At 40.2% G+C, this 24758-nt stretch overlaps 2 protein-coding genes across 7 annotated transcripts in view; both read right to left on the bottom strand.

The window, feature by feature from the left end:
• pitpnm2 (phosphatidylinositol transfer protein, membrane-associated 2) overlaps nucleotides 1-22113 on the bottom strand; it is a 79563-nt gene extending 57450 nt beyond the window's left edge. The window contains exon 1 of one of the 4 annotated variants that reach the window (XM_075455259.1): nucleotides 21957-22113. The gene's annotated coding sequence lies outside the window, so the exon portion shown is untranslated. Of the gene's footprint in view, nucleotides 1-3135; nucleotides 3224-3254; nucleotides 3501-21956 lie in introns of those variants that run through there. The other 3 variants (XM_075455255.1, XM_075455256.1, XM_075455257.1) reach the window with 3 other exon arrangements.
• A 1200-nt stretch (nucleotides 22114-23313) lies between these two features.
• The window catches only part of mphosph9 (M-phase phosphoprotein 9), a 33562-nt gene continuing 32117 nt past the window's right edge, over nucleotides 23314-24758 (bottom strand). For all 3 annotated transcript variants that reach the window (XM_075455530.1, XM_075455531.1, XM_075455532.1), the window contains one exon: nucleotides 23314-24458. In XM_075455530.1, coding sequence (XP_075311645.1) covers nucleotides 24357-24458 — 102 coding nt within the window. In that variant the 3' untranslated portion in view covers nucleotides 23314-24356. The remainder of the gene's footprint in view (nucleotides 24459-24758) is intronic.

Raw genomic sequence — 24758 nt, 5'->3', positions numbered from 1 at the left:
CAGAAACTAAAGCATAAAAGTTCTGAACTCTCACCTGGCAGACAAATAAATGCCTTTCTCAGAACAACAGGGTATGAATATGGTTCCATTCCAGCTAATTACTTTATTCCAACCCTTTTAAGTTTTAGGATCAATTTTCAACCGAGCCACCAAACCACCAAACATTCTGTTTTTTTTGTGCACTTCTATCCACTCTAATCCATTACTCTGATGAGGTCTGCGGCTCTTATAGTGGCTCCGTGGAAAAAAAAAAAAAAAACAATCGTATAATATGATCCATAAAAATATGAAAGCAACATAAGCAACGCTTTATGGCATGAAAATACTCTTAAATACACCAACAAAAATCAGGAAGAATTTCAACAAACTTGTAATTTTTTGGTAAAGTTCTGAGCTCAAACTCTTAGTGTTTGCATCACCTCCACAGAGACAATAAATGTCTCGTCTGCCCCTTTGAAAGAGCACAGCTGGCAGCTTGTCGCCCTCTTTAAAGCCCTATGCGAGGTCAGACTGAGGAGGCCTTAAGCTAAATTGTACCAAATTTGCCACCAAGGCAGCTGAGTCAGAGTGAGGTAGCTTTGGTCTATTAAACACAGCAGCTTGTTTCTGGGGGCCGACTTTCAGCTCGACCAACCTGCAGACAAACAGCCCTCCATCCTCAAATCTAAGTGCAACGTGAATGTTTGAGGTTGAACGCAAAGAGACGAGACGACTTTTGTTTCGGAACAAAGAAAACGCACATACGACCTGCTGAGACACAAGAGTTATTGCATCACCACAAAGATTTATAGGACTGCAGACAACAGAGGAATCAGATTAGGTCTCTGTTGATAATCATCAGCTTTTAAATAAGGAAAACATCATCATTCATTTGGAGTCGTGTTTGTATCCATTTGAATCCAATCCAATGAATGTCATTGTAAATTCATTGTATCCAATGAATTTTAGTCCAATAATCCAACTCTTTCAGGGCTGCTTTTGGTCTTGAACCCTTCATGAGAGAAATTTCTGTCTTATGACATCTGCATGCAATCAAAGCTGATGTTTCAGTGTTTTTATTTCAGCACATTAAAGGAATTGGGATGTGTGTTAACACGATGCCAAGGAGGATAGACATAAGAAACAATCTTTGAGAAGCAATTGTTGCTGGCCATCAATCTGGGAAGGGTTATAAGGCCATTTCCAAACTATCATTTGGGTTAGGGTTAGGGTTAACAGTCCATCATTCTACAGAGAGAAAGATTATTCACAAGTGGAAAACATTCAGGACACCTGTCAATCTTCCCAGGAGTGGACGTCCCAGCAAGTTCACCCCAAGACTAAAGTGGAGATGTTTGGTCATAATGCACAGCACCACGTTTTGGAGAAAACCAAACACAGCATATCAGCACAAACTCCTCATACCAACTGTCAAGCACAGTGGTGGAGGGCTGATGATTTGGGCTTGTTCTGCAGCCACAGGACCTGGGCACCTTGCAGTCAGTGAGCCCACCATGAACTCCTCTGTATACCAAAGTATTCTAGAGTCAAATGTGAGGCCATCTGTCTGACAGCTAAAGCTTGGCTGAAACTGGGTCATCAACAGGACAATGATCCCAAACACAGCAGCAGATCTACAACAGAATGTCTGAAAAAGAAAAGAATCAAGGTGTTGCAATGGTCCAGTCAAAGTCCAGACCTCAACCTGACTGAGATGCTGTGGTGGGACCTTAAGAGAGCTGTGCATAAACCAATGCTGCAAACCTCAATCAACTGAAGCAACGTTGGAAAGAAGAGTGGGACAAAGTTCCTCCACAACCCTGTGAGAGACTGATAACATCATACTGAAAACCATTACTTATTACTGCTAATTGTTTCTTGAATGGAACAAAAACTTTCTTTTTCACATGACTAAATAAGCAGAAGCAAATCAAGGTCTTCTTGCTGTTTAATGGGAACTTTCAGCTGAAAATGTTCCACTTTGTTCACCTATTTCCCACTCAGTAGAGTTCAGTGGTATTTTAGAGCTTTTTCCCCCCACAGTCTGTAAAACTCTTATTGATTATTCTGGTTTGGCACCGATTTAACATTATCACCGACTATAGACACGATAAAGCTCAAAAATAGCTCCACTTGTTTGTTTGTTTTCCACCTCTCACATGTGTGTACATCAAGTGAAATCATCTTCCCGGGTTTGATTACTCCTCATTTAAAACGTGACGGTCACGTTTAGCTCACGATAATCAAGGCAGCCTAAACTCTCCAGCAGAATGCATTTCTAATTAATTATCGCCATCGCAAAGACGTGCAGGAGCAGCTCATCTGTGTACACGTGCATACATTATGAACCAGAGTGGGAGCATGATCTCACAGTTTGATGCACCAGACTTCAACTGATCGAGTTCTTGAGCGGTTGGAGGAGTCGTGCTGCTCTGACAAGATCACCCGACTGGATTTATGTCTGCGTTTCTTAATCACAGCACACACACCAGCATGCCGAACAAATCATGTGGCATCTGCAACAAGTACACAGACAAATACTCACCGATTTCTCCTGGTTTGAGGAGATAGTTCAAGATTTCATCACATTAAAAACCAGCTTCATAAACTACGATTAATGGCCGCCAAATGTTGCATTTGTTTAAAGATAATCCGCCTATCGTGTGCAGACTCATTTAATGATTTATTATCACATCACTCAAACATGTGGAGCTCACTGAGTGTGCAGCACATCATCTCCACCCTGCGTGACGGCTCCGTCACAGCGGAAGCTCATGCCTTGACGGATGCATTAAAATGGAGTCACAGCTGATAATATTTCAAAATCATGACATTAAAGACACGACGCGATAAAAACTTCTGTCAGTTATTGTGTTTTGGTAAATTAAGTGATTAACTTTTGACCTGTTTGGTCAAATTTTGCAGCATGAGTAATTTTCTCCTGCATATTTACCCACAACCAGCTCCGGGCAAACTCAGATTTTATTAAAATCACTCAAGAGGCTGCACCTTTTTTTCACGCCGAGGGTTGGACGGTTGTTTCAGGATTCAGGATATACGATCACAAACAATTTGCACACGAGACAGACGCTGCAACGACACGTTCCTGATCGCGGCTTTTTCACATCTGCAACATCGTTGGAGAAAATGACAAACCTCAGTGTGGAGCAGCGTGCGTCCAACAGGCAGCCTCCGATTTGTTTTCCTGACTGCGAAGGCACGATAAATGCTCTGATCTGGAGCATTTCACACCAGCGTGTGAGAGAAATGTTTACCTCACAGCTCCCCAGCTGATTCCACTGAGCGCAGGCTTTGGGGCCATTGCAGATCCCAGCCCCAGAGAGACTCCCAGCTCAGGCAGCCCCCCGCCACATCCCAGCCCTCCTGCCTCTGCGGTGGGCCAGCTCACACCAGCTCGTCCACCTGTGCTTCGCCTCTTAAATCCCCCACTGTGAAACCAAAGAAGGTATCGATTCTGTCTCCTCTACCTCTCTTCTTCCCCCATCTGCCTCTCTGCTCTCCTCCGCCCGCTGCCTCTGCCTCCTCGGGACTGAGGAAGCCCTGTTACCATGGAGACGCATGAGGCTGAAGCCCGATTGGCCGGCTTTGTTGTGATGCAGCGAGTCCGGCGGTGCAGCCCACCGGATTGATTGCCTTTTCAGAGAGCACCGTTGTGTAACGCGGAGCCAAAAACCAGCAGATATGCAGGAATTTATTCAGCGAGGCTGAGAGTTAAAACTTACTGAAAATCACAGCAGCGGAGCGAATTATTGATCTGTAAACTAATCCAGGATCCATCTGTTGACTGTATCTTGTTTATAATAACCTTTAAAATGATGGATAAAAAATATATATATATATTTTGGCATTTAGCCTTAAAAAGAAAATGAATATAAATGAATCTGAATAATCAAAGTTGTGATTAATTTACTGATTGATCAACTAATCAGTTCATTACAGTCATGATCTAAAAATCTAGCAGGGATCATGAAGTCAAAAGCCTCTCCAAGTGTGCGCTTGTTAGTATAAATTAGATTAAATGGAGATCAATTCAAGACCGCAGCTAAAAAAAATTAATATACTGTTACTATTGATCAAATTGTCGATCATTATCACAAATAATTGATTATAATTTAGACCAAAACAAATTCAAGAGAAAACTAGATATATTCATTTACAGAAATATCTCCACCTGGAAAAAGAGGTTTTTGAATATTTCTGTCCCAAAAGTCACAAAAAAAAAGCTTTAAAACTTTAACAGCGCATCCCTGCAGCTTTGATCAGCCTCCCCCAAAGATGCAACAATTACAATAATAAACTTCACATTTTAGAAACTATTCTTTAAATCAATGAATAATCAAACTAACCGATTAATCAATTATTCATAGTTCTAGCAGAACTGAATTTATCTGCAAATCATTTTTTTCAAGTAATCACCAGCGACAAACCAAAATATTTCACAAAGAAATATAGAGCTTTTAACAGTGTCCTTCACAAAATGGCAAACGACAATTATCAACAGTTTCAGACAATAATTTGCTTAACATTTTCATTTGATCTTTTCTTCGAACCAGTGATCAAAAACACTCATAAAACCTTTTTTTAAGAATTAAAATTAGCTTTAAATTGGCATCAAAGCGAAGACTCAAGCACTAGACCTGCACAAATATACATTTGTCATCATTACTCAATAAAAAAAGTGACATTTTTCAGTGTCTATACTGTATCTTATCAACAAGATGAAGTAAACTGACCTAAACTATCTCTACCACTCAGTTTAGCTATATAATGCTAAAAGAAATCCTAAATTGTGCCATGACTTTTTCAAATCTTGACACTTTTACCATGAAGTTCCACCCAACCATTTAATAATGAGAATCAGCTTAGGTAATGGCCAAAGGAAATAAAAAACATTCTTCCTTTGTTCTCTGTTAAGTGTTAGGAGCCACAAAAACGTTCCTCTTTAGAAATAAAAAACAGTAACTTGACATCGAATGAAAAAATATTCAGATCCGTTTGATAACCTAAAACAAATTCTCTCATCTAAGAAGCTGCCATCAGAGAAATGTGGCATTTCTGCCTCCTATAAATGATTGAATTTACTCGTAGTGCTCATAAAAAGCTTTTTCATCTAATTAAAATGTCCGCTTGCTGCATTAAACACGGTGAAATTCACACAGCCTCAGCTGACACGTCTTCACAAATCCTGCCTCACGTGTGGTCGGGTTTGAGGGCGGCAGCAGAGTCGTGGCACAGCCGTGCAGAACATGCTTCGCAGGCAGATCAGCAGCTGTGGTGAATACGCAGGTTTGCAGTGCGCCGTAACCGTCCTGCCTTTCCTGCTGAGAGTTTTGTCCTCAGAATTTGAATCAGGGCTTATTCAGTATCTTCATCCTGATTAATTGGAGGTTTTTTTTTCCCAGTGATCAGGAGGTTGGTTTTGTTCTTTTTCAGCTGATATTTTATAGTGAAATGTCTCACTTTCAACATGGGATTTGTTCTTAACGTTTAAGTGTGAATAAAATACTTTTCTTTTTTTATTCATAAAACGTTCCAACTTTTCTTTTTTACAATCCAAGTGTGAACGTATGAGAAAAACATCCCGTTTATTACTAAAATAATGTTTTCTAACGACACCACCGTCACCATTTTGGTGCCACTTTGCTGCTTCACGTGCAGGCCCTCTCACGACCACTAGAAGTCTAATATTCCACAAATATACTATTATACGTTCAATCTTCATTTTTTAAGCACATTTTCAGGAAGCAGCCCACTGGATTAATTGCCATTTCAGAGAGCACCGTTGTGTAATGCGGAGCCAAAAACCAGCAGATATGCAGGAATTTATTAAGTGAGGCTGAGAGTTAAAACTTCAATCTGTTGACTGTATCATAATTACCTTTGAAATCATGGATAAAAAAAAAAGCACACTTTCAGGAACAATGAAAAGGTACAAGACGTGCATTGACAGCTTTCAGTTTCACTTTTAAGTCAAGCATCGGATATTTTTAGGAAGTTATGACGACAGTTTCCAAGAAACTATCGATCTTGTAAAGCAAAGTGTGATAGATTTAAAGGTGACAGATTATGGGGTTTTTTTGTTTGTTTTTTTTTGTTGTTTTTTTTAATCAGTTTGGTACAATTTTTCCAGCACTTTGTTTTCGGGGTGGAATCTCGGCAAATGCCCTTTCCCAACCTTTAGGTGAGGTAAGCATTGAAGCGAGCAGAACGGCTCGAAGGAAGTGGCATGAACAGAGTTACTGAAAAGAGAGTGACCGTCTCTGACAAAACTGTGCAATAAAATCAGTTTAAACCGAAATCAAGAAGCTACAGGAGGCGTTCTTCAACAGGACATCTGTGAGGGATTAGTTTTGATACGTTTGTACGTTGTTTACGGTGTGTTTGCGTACGTTACCCGTCGTCAAAATCTGGGCATCCATTGTGTATTTCAATGCAGTAAACCCAAAAACAATAAAGCTATTCCTCCAGTCATACCAAAAATACTCCGGCTCTCTATATAGATATAGATAGATTTGTTAAAAACAGTATTCTGAACACTTTAATTTTAGAGTTGATTAAAGAGAAAGAAGCTCGTAAAATTTTTGTTTCAGACAGAACAGCTGAGAGTGTTTTCCTCTGATTTTTTTTTCCAGAAATACAGATGCTCAACTCTTCAAACTAAAACACGCTTCATTCAAAATTAAAAAATTCATTCCACGACTCACATGACTGTGCTTTGTATACATCTCTAATTACATCCAGCCAACACATCTCAGCGGGTTCCAGGTTAAAAATCTCCCACCTGCAGCCAAACGTGCTCTGTGGGGGATTGTGTAGCTGTCTTTAGGGATGTTTCAAACACTGTAACCAGCACGACAAGCGACCAGAGGAGGTGTTACTACAGCACACCACAAAAAGCGAGCCAGTGAGCAGCAATAAGAACAAGCTGACAGGTTCGTGCAGCAGCAGCAGCAGGCTCATTTTTATCTGGAAACATCCTCAGCATGAAATGACTTGTTGATGGGTGCTCCACCCAGCACACACACACACTTTATCTGAGCATCAGCAGATCAGCGCTAACAGAATCAACGCCACAGTACTGCCGCTCGCAGCTCCACGGCGACAACATCTTCTGTCATTACAGCCGTTTACTTGCGGTCTCGTCAAACACACCTTTCCTCACCAGAGTCTGCAGTTACTCATCCTGCACATGGCAGACACGGGCCTGGGCTGCAGGTTACTGTGGCTGCTGTGATGCAAGTGGCGGCACTTGTTGATTCATCACTGCGTTTCTGTTTGGTTAAACTCTCGGTGGAAGGTTTACGCTTCACATCAGCTAATTATTGCATCGCCGGAAAAGGTTAAAGACTTTAGCATAAACTCAATTTTAAAAATGGGGAAAATATTTAGTGGAAGTGTGACAAATTTGAGGCACTTTTACAAAAACCTTGGGATACTGTGTAAGAGTGGAGCCGTGATACAGCAGTATTGACAATAATCGTGACATTTAAAAACTTAAATATCAATATTGGGCTGATGATACACATAATATAGTGAAGCAAAGTGGAATTAGTCAGATTACATGTGTACATAAATTATATAACACAATCACATATGTTTTTGATTCCTCCAGGTGTCACTGCCCTGATACCAGCTTTCCACACATTTATTAACCATCTTCAAAAGGTTGTCAGCTGATCACGGTGTATCTTGTGACTCTTTTAAATGGAACCAGTCCCAAGATTTAAAACCACTGGACTAAATAAGACAAATACAACCCATGACATAATACACTTTGCCTCTGAGTTTAACAAAAAAACAGAGCCAATATATAAAAAAACTAAATGAACCCCCTGATCCAACAGCTTGTAGAACCACCTTTAGCAGTAATAAGTTGAAGTAATGGTTTTCTGTATCAGTCTCTCACATGGTTGTGGAGGAACTTTGACTTCTTTCCAACGTTGCTTCAGTTGATTGAGGTTTGCAGCATTGGTTTATGCACAGCTCTCTTAAGGTCCCACCACAGCATCTCAGTCAGGTTGAGGTCTGGACTTTGACTGGACCATTGCAGCACCTTGATTCTTCTCTTTTTCAGACAGACATTCTGTTGTAGATCTGCTGCTGTGTCCTGTTGATGACCCAGTTTCAGCCAAGCTTTAGCTGTCTGACAGATGGCCTCACATTTGACTCTATTATACTTTGGTATACAGAGGAGTTCATGGTAGACTCACTGACTGCAAGGTGTCCAGGTCCTGTGGCTGCAGAACAAGCCCAGATCATCAGCCCTCCACCACCGTGCTTGACAGTTGGTATGAGGTGTTTGTGCTGATATGCTGTGTTTGGTTTTCTCCAAACGTGCGGCTGTGCATTATGACCAAACATCTCCACTTTGGTCTGGTCTGTCCAAAGGACATTGTTCCAGAAGTCTGGTGGTTTGTTCAGATGTAACTTTACAAACCTAAGCTGTGCTGCCATGTTCTTTTTAGAGAGAAGAGGCTTTCTCCTGCAACCCTTCCAAACAAGCCATACTTGTTCAGTCTTTTTCTAATTGTGCTGTCCTGAGCTTTAACATCTAACATGCTAACTGAGGCCTGTAGAGTCTGAAATGGAGCTCTTTGGGTTTTTGACCTTGGGGTGAACTTGCTGGGACGTCCACTCCTGGGAAGATTGACAGCTGTCCTGAATGTTTTCCACTTGTGAATAATCTTTCTCTCTATAGAATGATGGACTCCAAATAGTTTGGAAATGGCCTTATAACCCTTCCCAGATTGATGGGCAGCAACAACTGCTTCTCTAAGATCGTTGCTGATGTCTTTCCTCCTTGGCATCGTGCTAACACACACCTGAATGCTCCAGACCAGAAAACTGACAAAACCTCTGCTTTTATAGAGGTGCTCACACCTGGCTGCTACTAACACTCTTAATTCCCGTGGAAGCAGTGAGTTGTACTTAGGGCCTGGTTACATGGAAACGTTTTTCACTATAACCGATATTTTTGCTTATCGTTTGGCTGTCGCGGCCATATGGAGCCGGGGTTCTGGGTACCCCAAAACGATATTTTTGGAGAATGGGTTCCAGAGTGGGAAGATCTAGGAACGCCGCCGTTCGCGTTTCCATTGTTACAGCCAGAACGGATTTGTTAACATCTGCGTCACAGCCACATGACCAACGCCAGTGACGTATACACATACGTCAGTGACCAGAACAAAAAGCGGCTTCGCGCGCAACATCCATTCAAAATCCGCGAGAAGAAGACAACACAACAAGGACAGACAGCGATCATCATGGACCCCACAACATTGATAGTAGCACTGCTGCAGACACTGCTAACTACAGCGGCGCTGTTGAAGGAACATTACAGGTGATGCGCTGGTAGAAGTAGGGGCGTACACGCATGCGCATTGCTTCTTCTATTGTTCTGGTGTAACCGGTGGGGGTGGCTTACAGCGCACATAGAGGTGTTTCGTGTGTACTGCATCGTTTTCAGCAAGCGTGGCGTTGCCATGAGGATCTGATATTTTTACAGAAGCTTTCCTGTGTGGTCGCAATAATTTTCGTACTCGGTTTAAAAAAAACCCTCGTTTCATTTTCGTGTAGCTGTAGCCTTAGTTTTTCACACACTACTTCTGCATTTTATATCAGTTATCATGGGTAATTAGATAATGTCATGTGTGATGAAGAGATGATGTAAAATTCCTTAAAGCTGAGAGCGGGTGTACATTCATTTTCACATAACTTCAAAGTGGTTGAACACACAGAGCATTATTCTAATATTACATTAGATCGAGTACTTTTCCTGGTTAGTTGCAATGTTACTTGAATTGTAACTAAAACGGGATGCGAAATGTTTCCTCATCCCTGCTCAGCTGATGGAAAACATTCACAGAGAGAGAGAGAGAGAGAGAGAGAGAGAGAGAGAGAGAGAGAGAAGTGAGAGGCACTCACTGACCTGCAGCTCATCTCCAGCGGCTGTTTCCACCCTTCCTCCTCTGAATGAAGCAGCCGAAATGAGACTTGTCATGCTCGTTTCTGTTTCAGCAAGTCAGTGCGTGCAGTAACATGAATTCAGAGCACAAGAATGAACATGTGTCAAGAAGTGCCGTCGAAAAAATACCAAATTTAGGAGCAGAAGTGATGTTTCGAAGCAATTTCCTTCCTCATTTCGGTTTCAGGAAGGCCAAGCTAATCATTACTTTGGGAAAAGGTTTTTAAAAGCAGAATGGAATACATGATTTCTGTGTCTAAAATTGGCTTGGAGGGGGGGTCTTTCTTCACTGATATATGACATGAATGTTCACCCCCAGCTAATGTGCTCATCCGACACTGTCAAAACACGACAACATGAAGAGAGGCATGGGCACCAAATGAGAGAAAGCAGCCCTGACGTGATGGCCGGGTGATGAGGGATGACAGGCTATTTTTAGCCCAGGGAGGTGGGGGGTGAGGGTGATGGGGTAGGGGTTGCGGGGGCAGAGTGACGATAGAGAGGCAGTACACTGCTGTAGCTGGAGTTAGTTGTGACGTTTCTCAGATTACACTGCTTCACTGCATTCTGGTAAATGACGGCGATGCATCACTGTCCGAGGAGGGAGGGGAGCTAATCAGCGCTCGGATGGGGCTCCGGTTACTCGGTGCAGGTTAGTCTGAGGTTTCCACCACATCCAAACAGTGGAGGAAAAAAAATCTGTTTGCTGACTGATGGCTTTTCACCAAAATGTTGGGCAGATTTTTAAGTTGTAAAACATAAATCTTTCCCTTTCTTTCAAGGCTGACTGTTACTCATCTTCACAGACTGTACGTACATGATAATGTGCCACTTTTCTTTAGCTATTGATTTGATTGGTTCACATCAACCAAGTCAAAGTTTATCTCTGTAGGACATTTAAAGTCAACCACATCTGACCAATGTGCTGTGCCAGCTGATCAAATAGAAATATAATCAAACATCTCTAAAACAGCAATAAACATCAGCTGAACATAAAACAGTGAAGCATCAAATAAATCAGTCAAAGAAAATAAAACAAAAACAATCTCGTCTAAAAGCCAGCGAGAACAAATTAACGAATGAGAAAAATTTCTGCTGTTAGACTTTTTTTTTTTTACTTCTTTACAAAATCATCCAAAGCTTATTTATACGTGAGGTTATTTGCATGTAAATAAGGTGAAACAACAGCTAACCTTGGTCCCTACTTTTGTCTCATTGATAAATTCAAACACATAAAGCAGCAGAAACGTCATACAGTTGGACAGTGGCACAGTTTTCATTTTACCTCTCTAAGCCACCATTTTACCTCTCTATATGACTCCATATCACAAAACACATCGTTAAATCTATTTGGAATTATTATGATGAGCTTACTTTAACAACTTAGCCCAAAATATTTTTAGGGATCAGATTTCAGTGCAACACCAGCTTGTTAATTAGCAGGAACAGCATTGAGCAATAAGTTTCAACTGCTCCTGGTGAGGTCCACCTTCGTTCAATCTTCTTTCAACAATTTTCTCCAGCGAAACTCAGACAAAACTGAAATCATTGTCTGTGGCCCACAGAAACAAAGAAAAAGTGTTATCAGTCACCTTGAGACTACCTAGTAATCAAGTTAGAAATCTCGGGGTAATATTGAACTCAGACCTAAACTTTAACAGCCACATTAAATCAATAACATCAGCAGCTTTTTACCACCTAAAAAACAATTCCAGAATCAAAGGAATAGTGTCTAAACCGGACTTGGAGAGACTAATCCATGCGTTTGTCTCCAGCAGGTTAGACTGCTGTAACGGCCTGCTCACTGGGCTCTCTAAACGGGCTGTAAGACAGCTGCAGTACATCCAGAACGCTGCTGCTCGAGTCCTGACTAGAACCAGGAAATACCACCATATTAGTCTATTAGTTTATTTACCTTCTTGTGATTTGAATTGCCTTGTGTACGAATTGTGCTGTACAAATAAAATTGCCTTGCCTTTCTCCCTTTTTCTTTCTCCATCTCTTCAATAGATTTGGCAGTTTTTAAGCCAAGCAAAACAAAATCTTACCAGGCAATAATGGTCTTAAAGTGGGAAGTTCATTTTTTCCCGGAATTTGCTACTGCTGCTGGTAACATGGTTCGTTATTGCATATTTCCAAATTGCCATGTTGCACAAAACTAGCGGTCGCAAACTCCGTGTAAAGATAGCCGACTGTCACAGAGCACGGAGTGAATGAGCTGTGATACTGCAATATTTTACATCAGTAAAAGTAAAACCGCAATAAAAACATTAAACTACATGTAAAACTTTAATTTATTTTATATGTTACGAGACAAACTATAGGATTACGTACTGAAGTATTGAAAGTACTGCAAAAATGTTTAGGATGGCAACTCATAATGATCAAGTCCATTTAGGTAACTATATCCTTAAAATTAAATAGATTTTGTATACTAAATCAAAACCTCTGTATATTATTTGTCTAGTCCAAGCAACAGTCCAAACTTAGAGTAGATTTAAATCTATTCAAGTTTAATGTTGGGTGTCTTTAAAAAGGCACAAAATAGAATGCATTGTTACTCCTATTTAATGGCAATATTTTTCTGCATTTTGCTCTTAATCATCCAGATTTACAAAAGCTGTCAGATGGATGTAGTGGAGCTAAAAGTGCAATACTTATCTATGAAATGTTGCTCTTAAATACCACGGAAATAAAAATACTGAAATACAATAACTTTTCAAGTGTGGTTGTGGTTAGATTTTTGCCTTTTTGTAAAAGTTTAAGGTTTGATAAAGTTTAGTTAAGTAAAAGTTTAACAAATTTCTATGGCAGGCTGAGACATCAAAATTCATATTCTCGTTCATTTGATGCACCAGCATCAGCCAAACAATTTAGATAAGCCGTTAAAGCTACAATAAACTGATGATGTAAAAAAACTAGAGCAGGAGGAAGCAAACAAAAACAGGATCAGAAGCTTAAAGGGGTGAGCAAGCAGCATGCAAAGTAGAGCATGCACAAAGGAGATAATTAATGCAAAGCAATTAGTGGAGGCACTTAAAATCACATTATGAAAGGTAAAACCAGAGAGGTCATTGCTCAGGATTTATTTTGCTAATTTGAACATGCTGCTTAATCTAAATAATAAATAAAAATAAATAAATAAATAAAAAACGAGTTTTCTCTAAAAGCTTTAAACTCACTCATTTAAGGTCGACACATTCTGCTCTTTTTAACAATTTGACACAATTTTCTGAGGTCTTATTGGGATGCAGGAGACAGGCTTTGGTCAAAATACCTGTTGGTTCAGGCTACGGCTACACGAAAACGTTTTTCACTGTAAACGATACTTTTTCTTATCGTTTGGCTGTCGCGGCCACACGGAGCCGGCGTTCCCACTACCCCAAAACGATAGTTTTTGAGAACGGGTTCCAGAGTGGGAAGATTTGAGAACGGCGTCGTTTCGTTTCCATTGTTACAGCGAAAACGGATTCGTTCACATCTGCGTCAGCCACATGGCTAACGCAGTGACGTATACACATACGTCAGTGACCAGAACAAAAAGCAGCTTCCATTCAAATTCCGGAAGAAGAAGACAACACAACAAGCACAGACAGCGATCATCATGGACCCCACAACATTGATAGGAGCACTGCTGCAGACACTGCTGACTACAGCGGCGTTGTTGAAGGAACAACGTGAGCTTCGCGCTGGTAGAAGTAGGGGCGTACACGCATGCGCATTGCTTCTTCTATTGTTCTGGTGTAACCGGTGGGGGTGGCTTACAGCGCACCAGAATGGACGAAAATGTTAGTGGGTGATCTGTCAGACGTTTAAAATGCATGACATTTCTGCTTATTGTGTGTGTCAATTAAAACCTAAAAAGTATCTGCTGCGGCACCTTAAGGCTCGCCACAGGGATATTTTTTCGAAGGTAAGTTACAAATGCTGTTAACATAATTGATAAATTTCATAGTAAACTAATACATTAGTACGTTTTCCACATACTCCTGGCGCAAATGGGCTGCTAACTTCAGGCTAAAGTTAGCTTTTCTTACGCTAACGTCAATTCATGATGTGTGTGTTACTTTAGCAGCATGTTTAGCCATGTTTACATTCAGTGATGGTGTGGTTATCTCTTTGTGTGTACGTTCTGTCAGCACGTAACTTGATATGTTAAACAGGTCGAGTTACTGTTATACGTAGAGTCTTCTAGCTTTAGCCTAAAAGCCACAAGTGATGTTGTGCAGCCCTAACCAGGACCTGTGCGTTTAGTGCGCTTACAGTAAAGTTGGGACACACGCACAGTACAGAATGAAAAATCAGAAAGCTTTAGTACAGGGTCAGTTAATAAGCTATGTATTTTTGTTCTGCTTGTTTGATAGTTAAGACCATACTATTTTCTTAACACGGTAGACTATACTTATTTTTTCTTTTTTTACTAAAACTAGACCAAAACCTTTTTGAGTTTTCGTCGACTAAAACTATCACATATAGAAGTGACTAAAATGTGATTAAAACTAATAAGCATTTTAGTCCAAAAGACTAAGACTAAGACTAAATCTAAGATGGTTGTCAAAAACAACACTGCTTGGAGACCTACATCTTTATCAGAAACATGCTGATAATGTAACCGAGAGCGGTACACGGTTTTAATTGTAGCAACGAGAGTGAGGAGAGGAACGGTGTTGTGTTGAAAACACACTTTATCCACACAGCCGATGAAAAGTGGCTGCTGCACTTACCCTCAAATATAGTTTATCCACTGGGCTCTTATATCCTCTGAGGCTGCTGCTAGATGGAAGACGCATGCTCCTAAGTACAGCTAACAGCAAAACATTTCCTCCAGAAGCTAGCAGGGTGGATTTTTTAGTGGGCGGGGCTTAGCAGAGGAGGTGGAGTCAATTTAAGGAGTGACGTAAATTTGTCACAAAAAAACAGAGCGGCTCGTTAAATGAGGAACTTTCAAACAAAGGAACTAAAAGAAAAGCCTGGGTTGTGTCTTTATGGAGTTTTACACTTGCTGGTAACTTCAGACAAAAAACTAAAAAGTTCCTTGAAATTTAACTAAAGCATCCGATAACCAAAGGCGAGAACAGGTGGAGATGGAAGTTGCTGTTAATACATCAGGAAACAGAAGGGAAGCAGAGGTGGACCACGCTGTTGATTGATTGGTGAGATTTGAAGAGCTAGAGATAAAGTAAGGAGTTCAACTCCTCCACCCAGAACCATTAGCTTTTGGCCCAGCTCCCAGCCTCTGAGGTACTCTAAGATACAGCACACAGGCAGATTACAGGGGTGCTGACATGGAAGTAACACCAGCTTCTTTCAGCTACTTTCACCTGCTACAGAGATTAAAAGCTATCAAAAATAAAGGTCCTACAGGTCTATGTCTTGATTAGAAAGCATATTACATAACTTAAATTTAGTCATGTTAGCACATTTATTTATTTATTTATTTTTTAGGACATTCTAGGTATCCACAGGAGGAATCTTGGTGTTTTAGTAGCCCCTTTCACACACTGCCGAATAACCCGCGTTTAATCCGCGAATTTAGCGTGTCCGCTGTTGCGTTCACACTGCCGACCCGGGCTGCCGCGTCAACTCGACTCGCCTTTCGACCCGCGTCGGACCCTAGTCTTTTTGCCGAGCCGAGTTTGGTGTGAACGCAATCGACGCGGGTCGGACGTGGGCGTGGCGTGACGTGAGGAGTTTAAAAGACAGAATGGACAGCTGATTCAGAACAACAGCGACAGGTGAGGGCAAGTTTTACTCTGTTTTAGCCTAAATCAACTTCGAGACATTTTTTAATATGGCCAACTGGGGAGACAAGGAGGTCCGCGAGCTCCTCAGCCTCCGAGCAGAGGACGTTATTTACCGCCACATTTCGGGGACTATAGTGCTCTTGTATTCTCCGCATATGTTCATCGGCGGCATCCCACGTTGTAACCCTCCACACCCCGTAAAATAACATCTCCATGAACTGCATATACAATTGCAAAAACGAGTCCTCACGGTGTATTTAACCCTACCTCCGACGCATGGCTTGTGCCTACATCATTGTACACGCCCAGCATTTTATGTGTTTCGTGTGACGCTCTGCCACTAGGCAACGCCCCCTGAACTCGGCTTCAGGCGACACGGGTTACCAACACGCCAACCGTTCACACTGCTCGACGCGGGTCGAAGGTGCAATTTTGACCCGCTAAGGTAGCGGGTCGCAGTGTGAAAGGGGCTAGTGATATTTCGATTTTTTTTCCTCCAGCAAGTGAAATGTCTTTACAAATGTTGAATAGATTGACATGAAGTTTAGATCTAACATCCACACCACCTAAGGGATGAACCCTAATACCTCAAATGATCCCAACACTTTCCACCTAATGCCACCAGAAGACCAAAGACTATCAATTAAAATATCTACATCCATAAGTTGGAAGGGCACAATCACTTATAACGATGTTTGATCAACAGAGGATGAACCCTCATGACTTTTGTAATGCTAATTCAAAGCACCTTTTGTAAGCAGCACTATATGGTTGACATTTTACATCTATCCATTACTTTTCTATACCCGCTTTATCCATTTTAGGGTCGCGGGGGGTGATGATTCAGATCAATACATCAGTGATAATCATACCGTAGGTGATATTTAGACTGACAAACTAAGTTTTAAACACATATGTTTTAAGAGATTAGGCCATGTAAAGGTAACATAGCCAATAAATCAGTTGATGAAGTGTTACTAAACATATCTATAATTGCATCACAATAGACATAATATTTTTAGATTTAAATTTATTTATTTATTTACAGTGCACAATGTCCTTTGCAACCTAAGCTTGAAGACTTGTGGGCAACCAGTCTAACCTTTGAGGAAGCAGATGCAGAGAGATTACTTTTAACTAACACAGCGACACTCGAGATACCAAATAAACTAGTTGCTCTGCCTCATCCATACCTCTGAATCTGTGCGCGGCTGAATATTTAATGAAGACACAACGCCTCGCTGCATCTGAACAAAGCCGTGGGGCCGTTAATTAGACTGAGTGCTCAGACCGAGCACCACAAACATGGCCAAACGTGACGGCTTTCAACCCCACCGCCCCTCCCATCCCGTCGGTCCTTACAGATGCATCCCATAGCAACCGGAGCTGTCATGGAGGTATAGATCTATATTTAAAGGGTTCTTGCCAGGGCGCCATCTGACTGCCAGCTGTACATCCCGACAATATGAGCCTAAATACAGCTTCAACTGTTTGCATCAGCAGTGAAAGAGCACGTACTCGATTAGAAATACTAATACCACTGTTCAGAAGCACAAGCCCGATATTGTAAGATATTAAAGTAGAAGCTCAGGCTTGATAAAAACAAATTATGTTGGCAGCTGGGTTTATATTTAATTATTTTATGTAATTTATCTTAATTTTGTCTAATAGAGCTGTCTCGTGTTGTTTTTTTTAAATTGATTGAAAAATGCTGCACAATCTACTATTATTACTAAAAACTTTGAAACAACTTAAACTACGTACATACACCAGTATTTCCTAGTTCCCAGAGTGTCGCAAAACAACTACAAAGACAAATAATCAGACTCGAAAATCAACTCAAGATTCACAAACCAACCTCAACGCAGGATAAAAAAAATGGATGTCTTTATTCTCTGAAAAAAGCCACAAGAGAAATACTCAGAGGGCAGATATAAAAAGTAAAGAGGGATATAGTTCAAAAAGCAAAAGGAGGCTTCAAAACAGCCCAGCAGAGAAAACAGAGAGTTGGAAAGGTTCAACAAAAAGTCTTTTTAGGTTTGGAGGGCTCCTAAATGAAATTATCCGTAAATATCAGAAATGGGCGCCCTGATAAGAGCTGGTGAAATGCTTCAAATTTGAATAAAAACAGCATTGCAAACACTTGACCATTCTTTCTGAATGGAAAGGAGTTAATCATGTCCCACAATTCCTTTCAGCTGCAACTTTCAAAGGGACGCTCGATTTTTTTCATACAAACTTTGATTCGTGTAGATGAACATATGAGGGTGAAAGGGTTAGTGGGAGCACCAAAGATGAGCAGCTTGAGACAATATCTTTCACTTTTGTGGCTTTTTTCTTGACTTCTCTTAATCATCAACCTCAATAATGGAGTGATTATTTTATGTCATCTTATCAAGATATAGATGATCTATGATCCCTAAAAAAAAACATGGTAAGAACATATTTGAAAAAAAAGTATTTGAAGCATTTTTAAAATAGAAGTCAAACAGGTGTAGTTTCTCTACTTTAGTTGGATTGCAGTGCATTAGAATGTACTGGGATAACTAACCGGTAACCGGACAGTCTATTTTCTCTTTAAAGGGCCTTTAGATGACTCTTGTGAACTATGTTAATAAACTAAATTGAAATTAATCTCTCTGTAATAAATAATAGGAACACAAAAATTAGACCAACCAAACTCATTTCACTGTTTTGGATCATCTCGTCTTTGCTCTCCTCAAACATTTTACAACTACAAACCGACGCAGAAGTTGCTCAAGTATAATTCATATGTGCGTAGGCCACCCACACAGGCGCAATGGCAATCTAACATTGAAGCGTCAATAAAGGAAAGCGAAACACAAAGACACAATAGATCCATTAAGAGGCATACAATGGCCACAAAGAGCCTCCAAATGAGTGAAACACAAGGACAACTCTGAGGTAAACAAAAGCACAAGCAGTAAGACAACCATAATGTAGCAAAAAAAAAGATTAAAACTCAAAATGATCTCCTGGAGATGTGAAACCACTGCAATGACCAAAAGGCTGTGCCCTGGTGCCTGGTTTCATAGTGATTTTCTTTGCCATCAAGTACAGTGACAAGGTTTATTGGTGAAACCACTAGTTTGCTGTTCCGAATGAGGGATAGTTCAAATGTGGAAGCATGCAGGGAAGAATTGTGAGGAGAACGCAGCAGATATTTGCAGCGTTCCGCCTCGACAAGCTGAGGCCGTGGGAGGGGAGCTGATGACAGCAGAGGCAGACAGACAGGCCTAAATCCAAGAGTCGCTCGTTCACATCCAACGTCACACACACACACACACACACACACACACACACTCCAGCAGCCGCTCCCCACTCAATCCCGACTGAGAAGCCATGATCAGTGGGCTGGAATCCCTCTGTTTACGCTGCTAAAAATAGATTTCACACACTGAGATGACGTGGCTGCTCGTGACAAGACCCCCACCCATCCTCCAAAGCTGGAGTCATGCTGTTATTATTATGCAGCCTTCAGCCTGGCTTTATGGTAACTCTCTTAAAAAAAAAAAATCTTTGTCGGGGATGGATGGATGGATGAAAAGAGGAGAGGAAAGTGGGGGCGGCAATCAATACAATGACTCATTCTTTCTGCAGTGGCTACTTCCTAACAGCATTCATTAAAGCAAACCTAATCATTTTGGCTCTATAATCAGATCCTGTGAAGCTCCATCTTCTTTCACTCCCCACTGAACACATTCAAATCATGCACAACAAGCCTGAAATAAGAGAAAATAGGACCAGTACATCATGCAAAGGGGTCCGATGGTTGTGCCGATAGGAGAGCTGCATTGCACAACCTCAGATAAACAGATTTTTAGTCTCATCAATAGCGAGTATTTGCTCCGGGTCACGTTTAAACCAGTGTAGGACCCAAGAAGAAGAATTAGTTTGCAAGTACAGAATCTGTATTGTTAACAGTATTTCAAGAGTTAATCATTTTCAAGAAAACAATTGAAAAATATGGATGACTCATCCTGCACTTAGGGGCGCATACAGACTTTGCATTGCCGATGCAGAATGATGGATGGCTCCTGCTCAGGCCACTGGAGCTCTGCCCAACCAGCCTCCTTAGCCACCGGTTTTAACCCAGACACATACATATGTGTTGGAAAATAACACTCTGTAAGCATCAATATTTACCAATAGATTCTTAATGAATTTACCGATTTCATGTTTGGTACATACAAGCGCACGTTTGTGCAGAACATATCAAGAGACGTCAACTTTTTATGGTTTAAGAAGCTGGAAAATGCAAAACGCAGAATGCCACATGATCGCACTACTCGTTCTGTTTGGCCCACAGCTGAAAACAAAACGTGTGGATAAATGTATGTTGTTGGTCACTTTTTACTCCCCTCAGATTGAAACTTTGCATCTCGCCTGACTCTCAGAACCGTATAAAGGACACAGTAGTGATTTGTCAACAACAAGGCATCCCTATCCTACAGCATTGTTTCCGATTTGTATTTCGTTTTGGATATCCACAGAAAGATGCATTTTCTGCCGTACCAAACAGAAACCGTCAAGCTACACTTATTGTTCAAAAAGGAGCGTGCGGACAGTCGGGTTGACGAAAGCTTTCCAAGTGTGTTCCTGGAAAGTTTTGGCTCCACTGCAGCAATTGTATAAGTTAAAAGGTAGTTTCAGACGACACAAACGGCTTCTTGAGCGTTCAGAGCCTAATCGCTCTACCTGTAGTAGTATGTGTAAAACAGGATGAACAAGATAATGTGTGTGTGTGTAAATAGGTGTAATTTCAAAGTGTGTTTTTGGCTCTATGGAAAGAACAAGGAGACAGTCTGCTGGGATTTACTGATTCCACTCTGCCAACCAAAATGACCCAAACTCAGGAAATGAAGAGTTGAGTTCAATGTTGAACACTGCTGAGTGTTTGTTTTTGTTAACAGATGTTGCAATGTGCCAAGAAATGTGAGCAAGAAGATAAATTTAAGTATAGTAATGTAAAAAAATATATATATATTAAAAAAAAAAAAAATACACTGGTTGATATATAGATGAAAGGGGTCAAGGGGCTAGAGTGCCATTTCTTGCTGAAATGACACTTTAAACTACAAAAAAAAGAAAGAAAAAGAAAGACTAAATGACCAGACATGCACACTGAAAAGAAACGCAAAGTGACAAAAACCACAAGACAGACTCAAAATCTCCCAAAACTGCACAAAGAAAAAAAACAACCCATAAAGGGATTCAAAATTTACCCAACTCAAAATGATAATGAAATTAACCAAGACTCTCAAAATCCCCAGAGAGAGATTTTAAACAATGACCAGTGACACTAAACGTCCCAAAAACTGTGAAAAATACCACAAAATTACTATAAAGACAAGAAGTACAAGCTCTAAATATATAAATTACAAAATAACCAGACTGCATGATAATATCAACAAAGGGATGCAGAACAACAAAAAGACAAACAGAAAAACCTAAAAAAGACACGAAGAAGAACCACAAAAGAGATGCAAAACACCAGTAAAATAAATATTATCACCAGAAAGAGATCAAAGAAATGGCCAGAAAGACACAAAATGCCCAAAACTGCCAATTAAATGTCCACGAAAGGATTTTTTTTTTTAATGACCAAAAGACACCGAGTGAACAGAGTTTTGGATAAAAAACAAAAATATTCACAAAGGGATTCAAGATAACAACAAAAAGACTAAATAATTAACTGGAAAAGTGGAAAAACCAGTAAGACTCGCAATGACCACAAAGCGACATAAAAACCATAACAGAGATGCAAAACAACCACAAATACTGACAAAAATCACCAGAAAAACATAAAAGAAATGACCAGAGATATCAAATATGCCAAACTGCAAATAAAACGTCGACGAAAGGATTCAAAATGACCAAAAAGACATTTTTTTTAAATAATAAAAAAATAAATAAAATAAAAAATATATAAATAAATAAATAAATTAAATTTAAAAAATTAAATCACCAGAAAGACCACAACTAAGAGCAAAAACAAACCAAACTACCAGAAAAAAATAATAAATAAAAATCACACAAAATCTCTGCTTCGGGCTCTGATACCAGACAACATAACTGTGTTCATGCAGCCCAGCTGGAGATCAGAACCAGAATTATAGACCCAACGCCTGCTGCTCATTATCTGTTGCTTCGCTTCATTAATCTAATAAATGAGGTGTGGGGGGGTGTTAATTAGCAGCCGATTAACATCATCAGCGGCGGCTCACCTGCAGCTCCTCAGCCGGACCTCCTCACACACATCGCAGTACTCGGAGGACAGCGGTGACTTCATGTTTAATTCCCTCACACACAGCGCTCAGTCCCCGGTGTGTGCTCGTCTGTCACTACCAATCCTCCGTCCGACGCGCGGCTGCTCCGTCCGGCTTTCAGCCTGCTTCGTGATCTTTACTCAGGTGAACAGTGACATCAGACACCGGGACAGCCTCCTAATGGACAGCAAAGAGGAAGGGCGCCCCCCAGCGGCGCAAACGCGCACGTTTGACAAATTTTCCTGCTGGAAAATCAAGCAAAAGCAGCAACAACTTGAGAGTAATCTGTTTTTTGTCCCCTCCCTGCAGCTCACAGCTTATGGAGTAAACTCCATAACAGCTGGGACTGATTTATCATCTCCCTCCCCCCGTCCCTTTCCAATCCAGGTTATAAAGGGCTAGTCTGTGTACATTCTGAACCACATTCTTATTGTTTTTACTTTTTAATGTCACATTAAGTTTGTCTTAAAATATGTGGCGCCTCACTGTAAAGATGTTCCTTGTGAGTCTAATTTACTGTTTGGCATTTTTATTTCTGAAATATAAATTTAAAGTAAAACTAAAGAATTTGGTCATTTTTTGCTCTTTGGCTCCCCCTACAGTTGTGGGATGTAACACAGTTGTAATCTCAGTGTGAGCCCTGCACATGTGCAGCCGTACATCTGAAATTCTGTCACAATGACACCACAAAGACGCCATTAAATGATAGACTGACTTTAAATTAAAATGGTATGATGTAGACTTAGTATCTCAGCATTCTCGAACATCTCAGAGATGTTCATAGCAAAAGTCAGTTTACTTGAAAACGAGTCAGAGGGACATAGTTTTAAGGTTCACAAACTTCTTTAGTTGCTTTAATGCTCACTTTTCACAGAGTAAAGAATTTTGCCTAAAACTATCAACGCAACATGAAATAATTGTCATTTTTTTCACCTTCAACTACTCTTTTTAATCACATTTCTTTATATTTTACTATACTTTTAATTTTTTTTTATAATTTGTGTAATTATTGTAAACATGTTCATCATGTGTGTTTTACAATTTGGCATCTTTGTTTCTGAACTATAAATAAAAAGCAACACAAGAGAATTTGGCAGTTTTTTTCCTCTTTGGCTCCCCCTACAGTTGTACCACCGTCATAAAAACAAATCTCAACATTAGCCCTGCACATTTACAGCCATACACATTTTTGTCATGTTAAACAAGAAAAAAAGATGCAGTAGAAAGCCAAAAAAAACCTCTCAATTGATTTTAAACTAAAACGGTACGGTGCAGGGCTGGAAACCAAAGTCGTGAACTGCGGTATCTCAGCTCCGTGGTGCTCTAATGCTCTTTCAGGCTCAGAAATGTTCATAACAAGGGTCAGTTTACTTCAAAACGAGTCAGAGGGACATAGTTTTAAGGTTCAAAAACTTCTCTGGGAATGCTTTAATGCTCACTATTTACAGAATGCCACACACTACCAACACAACAAGAATTTGTAGTAATTTTTTCCACTTTCAACTCCTCTTTTTTTTTTTTACTCTAGTTCTTTAAAATTTGCTGCAGTTCTCAAGAATAACTGCACTGTTTGACTAATAAACGGGTTGGTTCTGATGAGGTGCAAAAAGTAAAAAGGCTTACATCTCTAGTTATTACAAAAAAAAGAGTTAATTTATTGTGCAACAACATTACAGGTCCAGTGAAAGTTTTGTTTTTGTAGGAAAACAATAAAACAAAGCAAGCTGAGCAAAAAAAACAACTTCATGCACAATCATCCTCACTAAAGGACAAACTGAGTGAAATGTGCTGGTTTGGTTCTGATAAGGAGGGTCCTGTTCTGCAGCAAAATTCAATCACAAAGCAATTAAACGACAAGCAGAAATGGAAAGTAAACAAAGGAGCAAAAGGCATTCGATTCAAGTAAACAAATATTTCCTTCAAGTTCAGTAAGTTTGGCCCAAAGTGAAACGTAAAACCTGATAAAGAGGTAAAACTTTGACATGAACAAACATGAATAAATACACGTATATCATGTCGAAAGGACAAAACATCAATGAACAAAATAAAAAATGGCAGTGAAACTTCCCAGGTGAATAAATGTCTTTGCTCTGATCGCTGATATTTAAAAATCTACTTAATGTGGTAAAACACGTCCGTCATTTTAACATTTCAGTGACTAAAAAAGTAAACGACTTTACAAATCTGCGTCTTACTAAAAATAGAAATCCAAAAAATTGCTATATTTTTCCGACATATAAAAAAGTATCCCAGAGTAAAAAGCAATATGTATAAAAAAGGATGTTGGTAGGAGCTGCTGTACAGATGAGAGCGGAGGACAATCAGTGCAACACGAGGTCGTAGCAGACACTGATGTCGCTATATGTTGGCAGAAGAACGGAGGACGTGGAATCTCTTCAGAGTCATTCGGATGGATCCCAGTTCGCGGTTCAGTCTCTCCAGACGGTTCTCTAAGGCCACCTGAGGACGGAGGAGGAGTTTGATTAATCCAGCGAGAAAAACCATCAACCTTCGTCTTCTCTGGTGAAAGATAAATGCGCTAAATACACCAAATTTCATCATATTTGAGCCTACCTGCAGTCAGAATAAAGCTTAGTGAACTTAAAAGGTGTCGTACTGACCAGTTAACTTGAAGTTAACCATTTTGGAACAACTAGTTTTGTAGTTTAGTAGATGTTAGTCGTAATTAAAGAGTGGAAAAGCTGGATTTGGAGTGAATTTATTGTACTTTGTGTGCTAAAGTGGAAGAAATGAAACTAT

The sequence above is a fragment of the Odontesthes bonariensis genome, chromosome 22, assembly GCF_027942865.1.
Source record: "Odontesthes bonariensis isolate fOdoBon6 chromosome 22, fOdoBon6.hap1, whole genome shotgun sequence".
Classification (NCBI taxonomy): domain Eukaryota; kingdom Metazoa; phylum Chordata; class Actinopteri; order Atheriniformes; family Atherinopsidae; genus Odontesthes; species Odontesthes bonariensis.
This window is presented reverse-complemented; position numbering and strand designations above follow the sequence as displayed.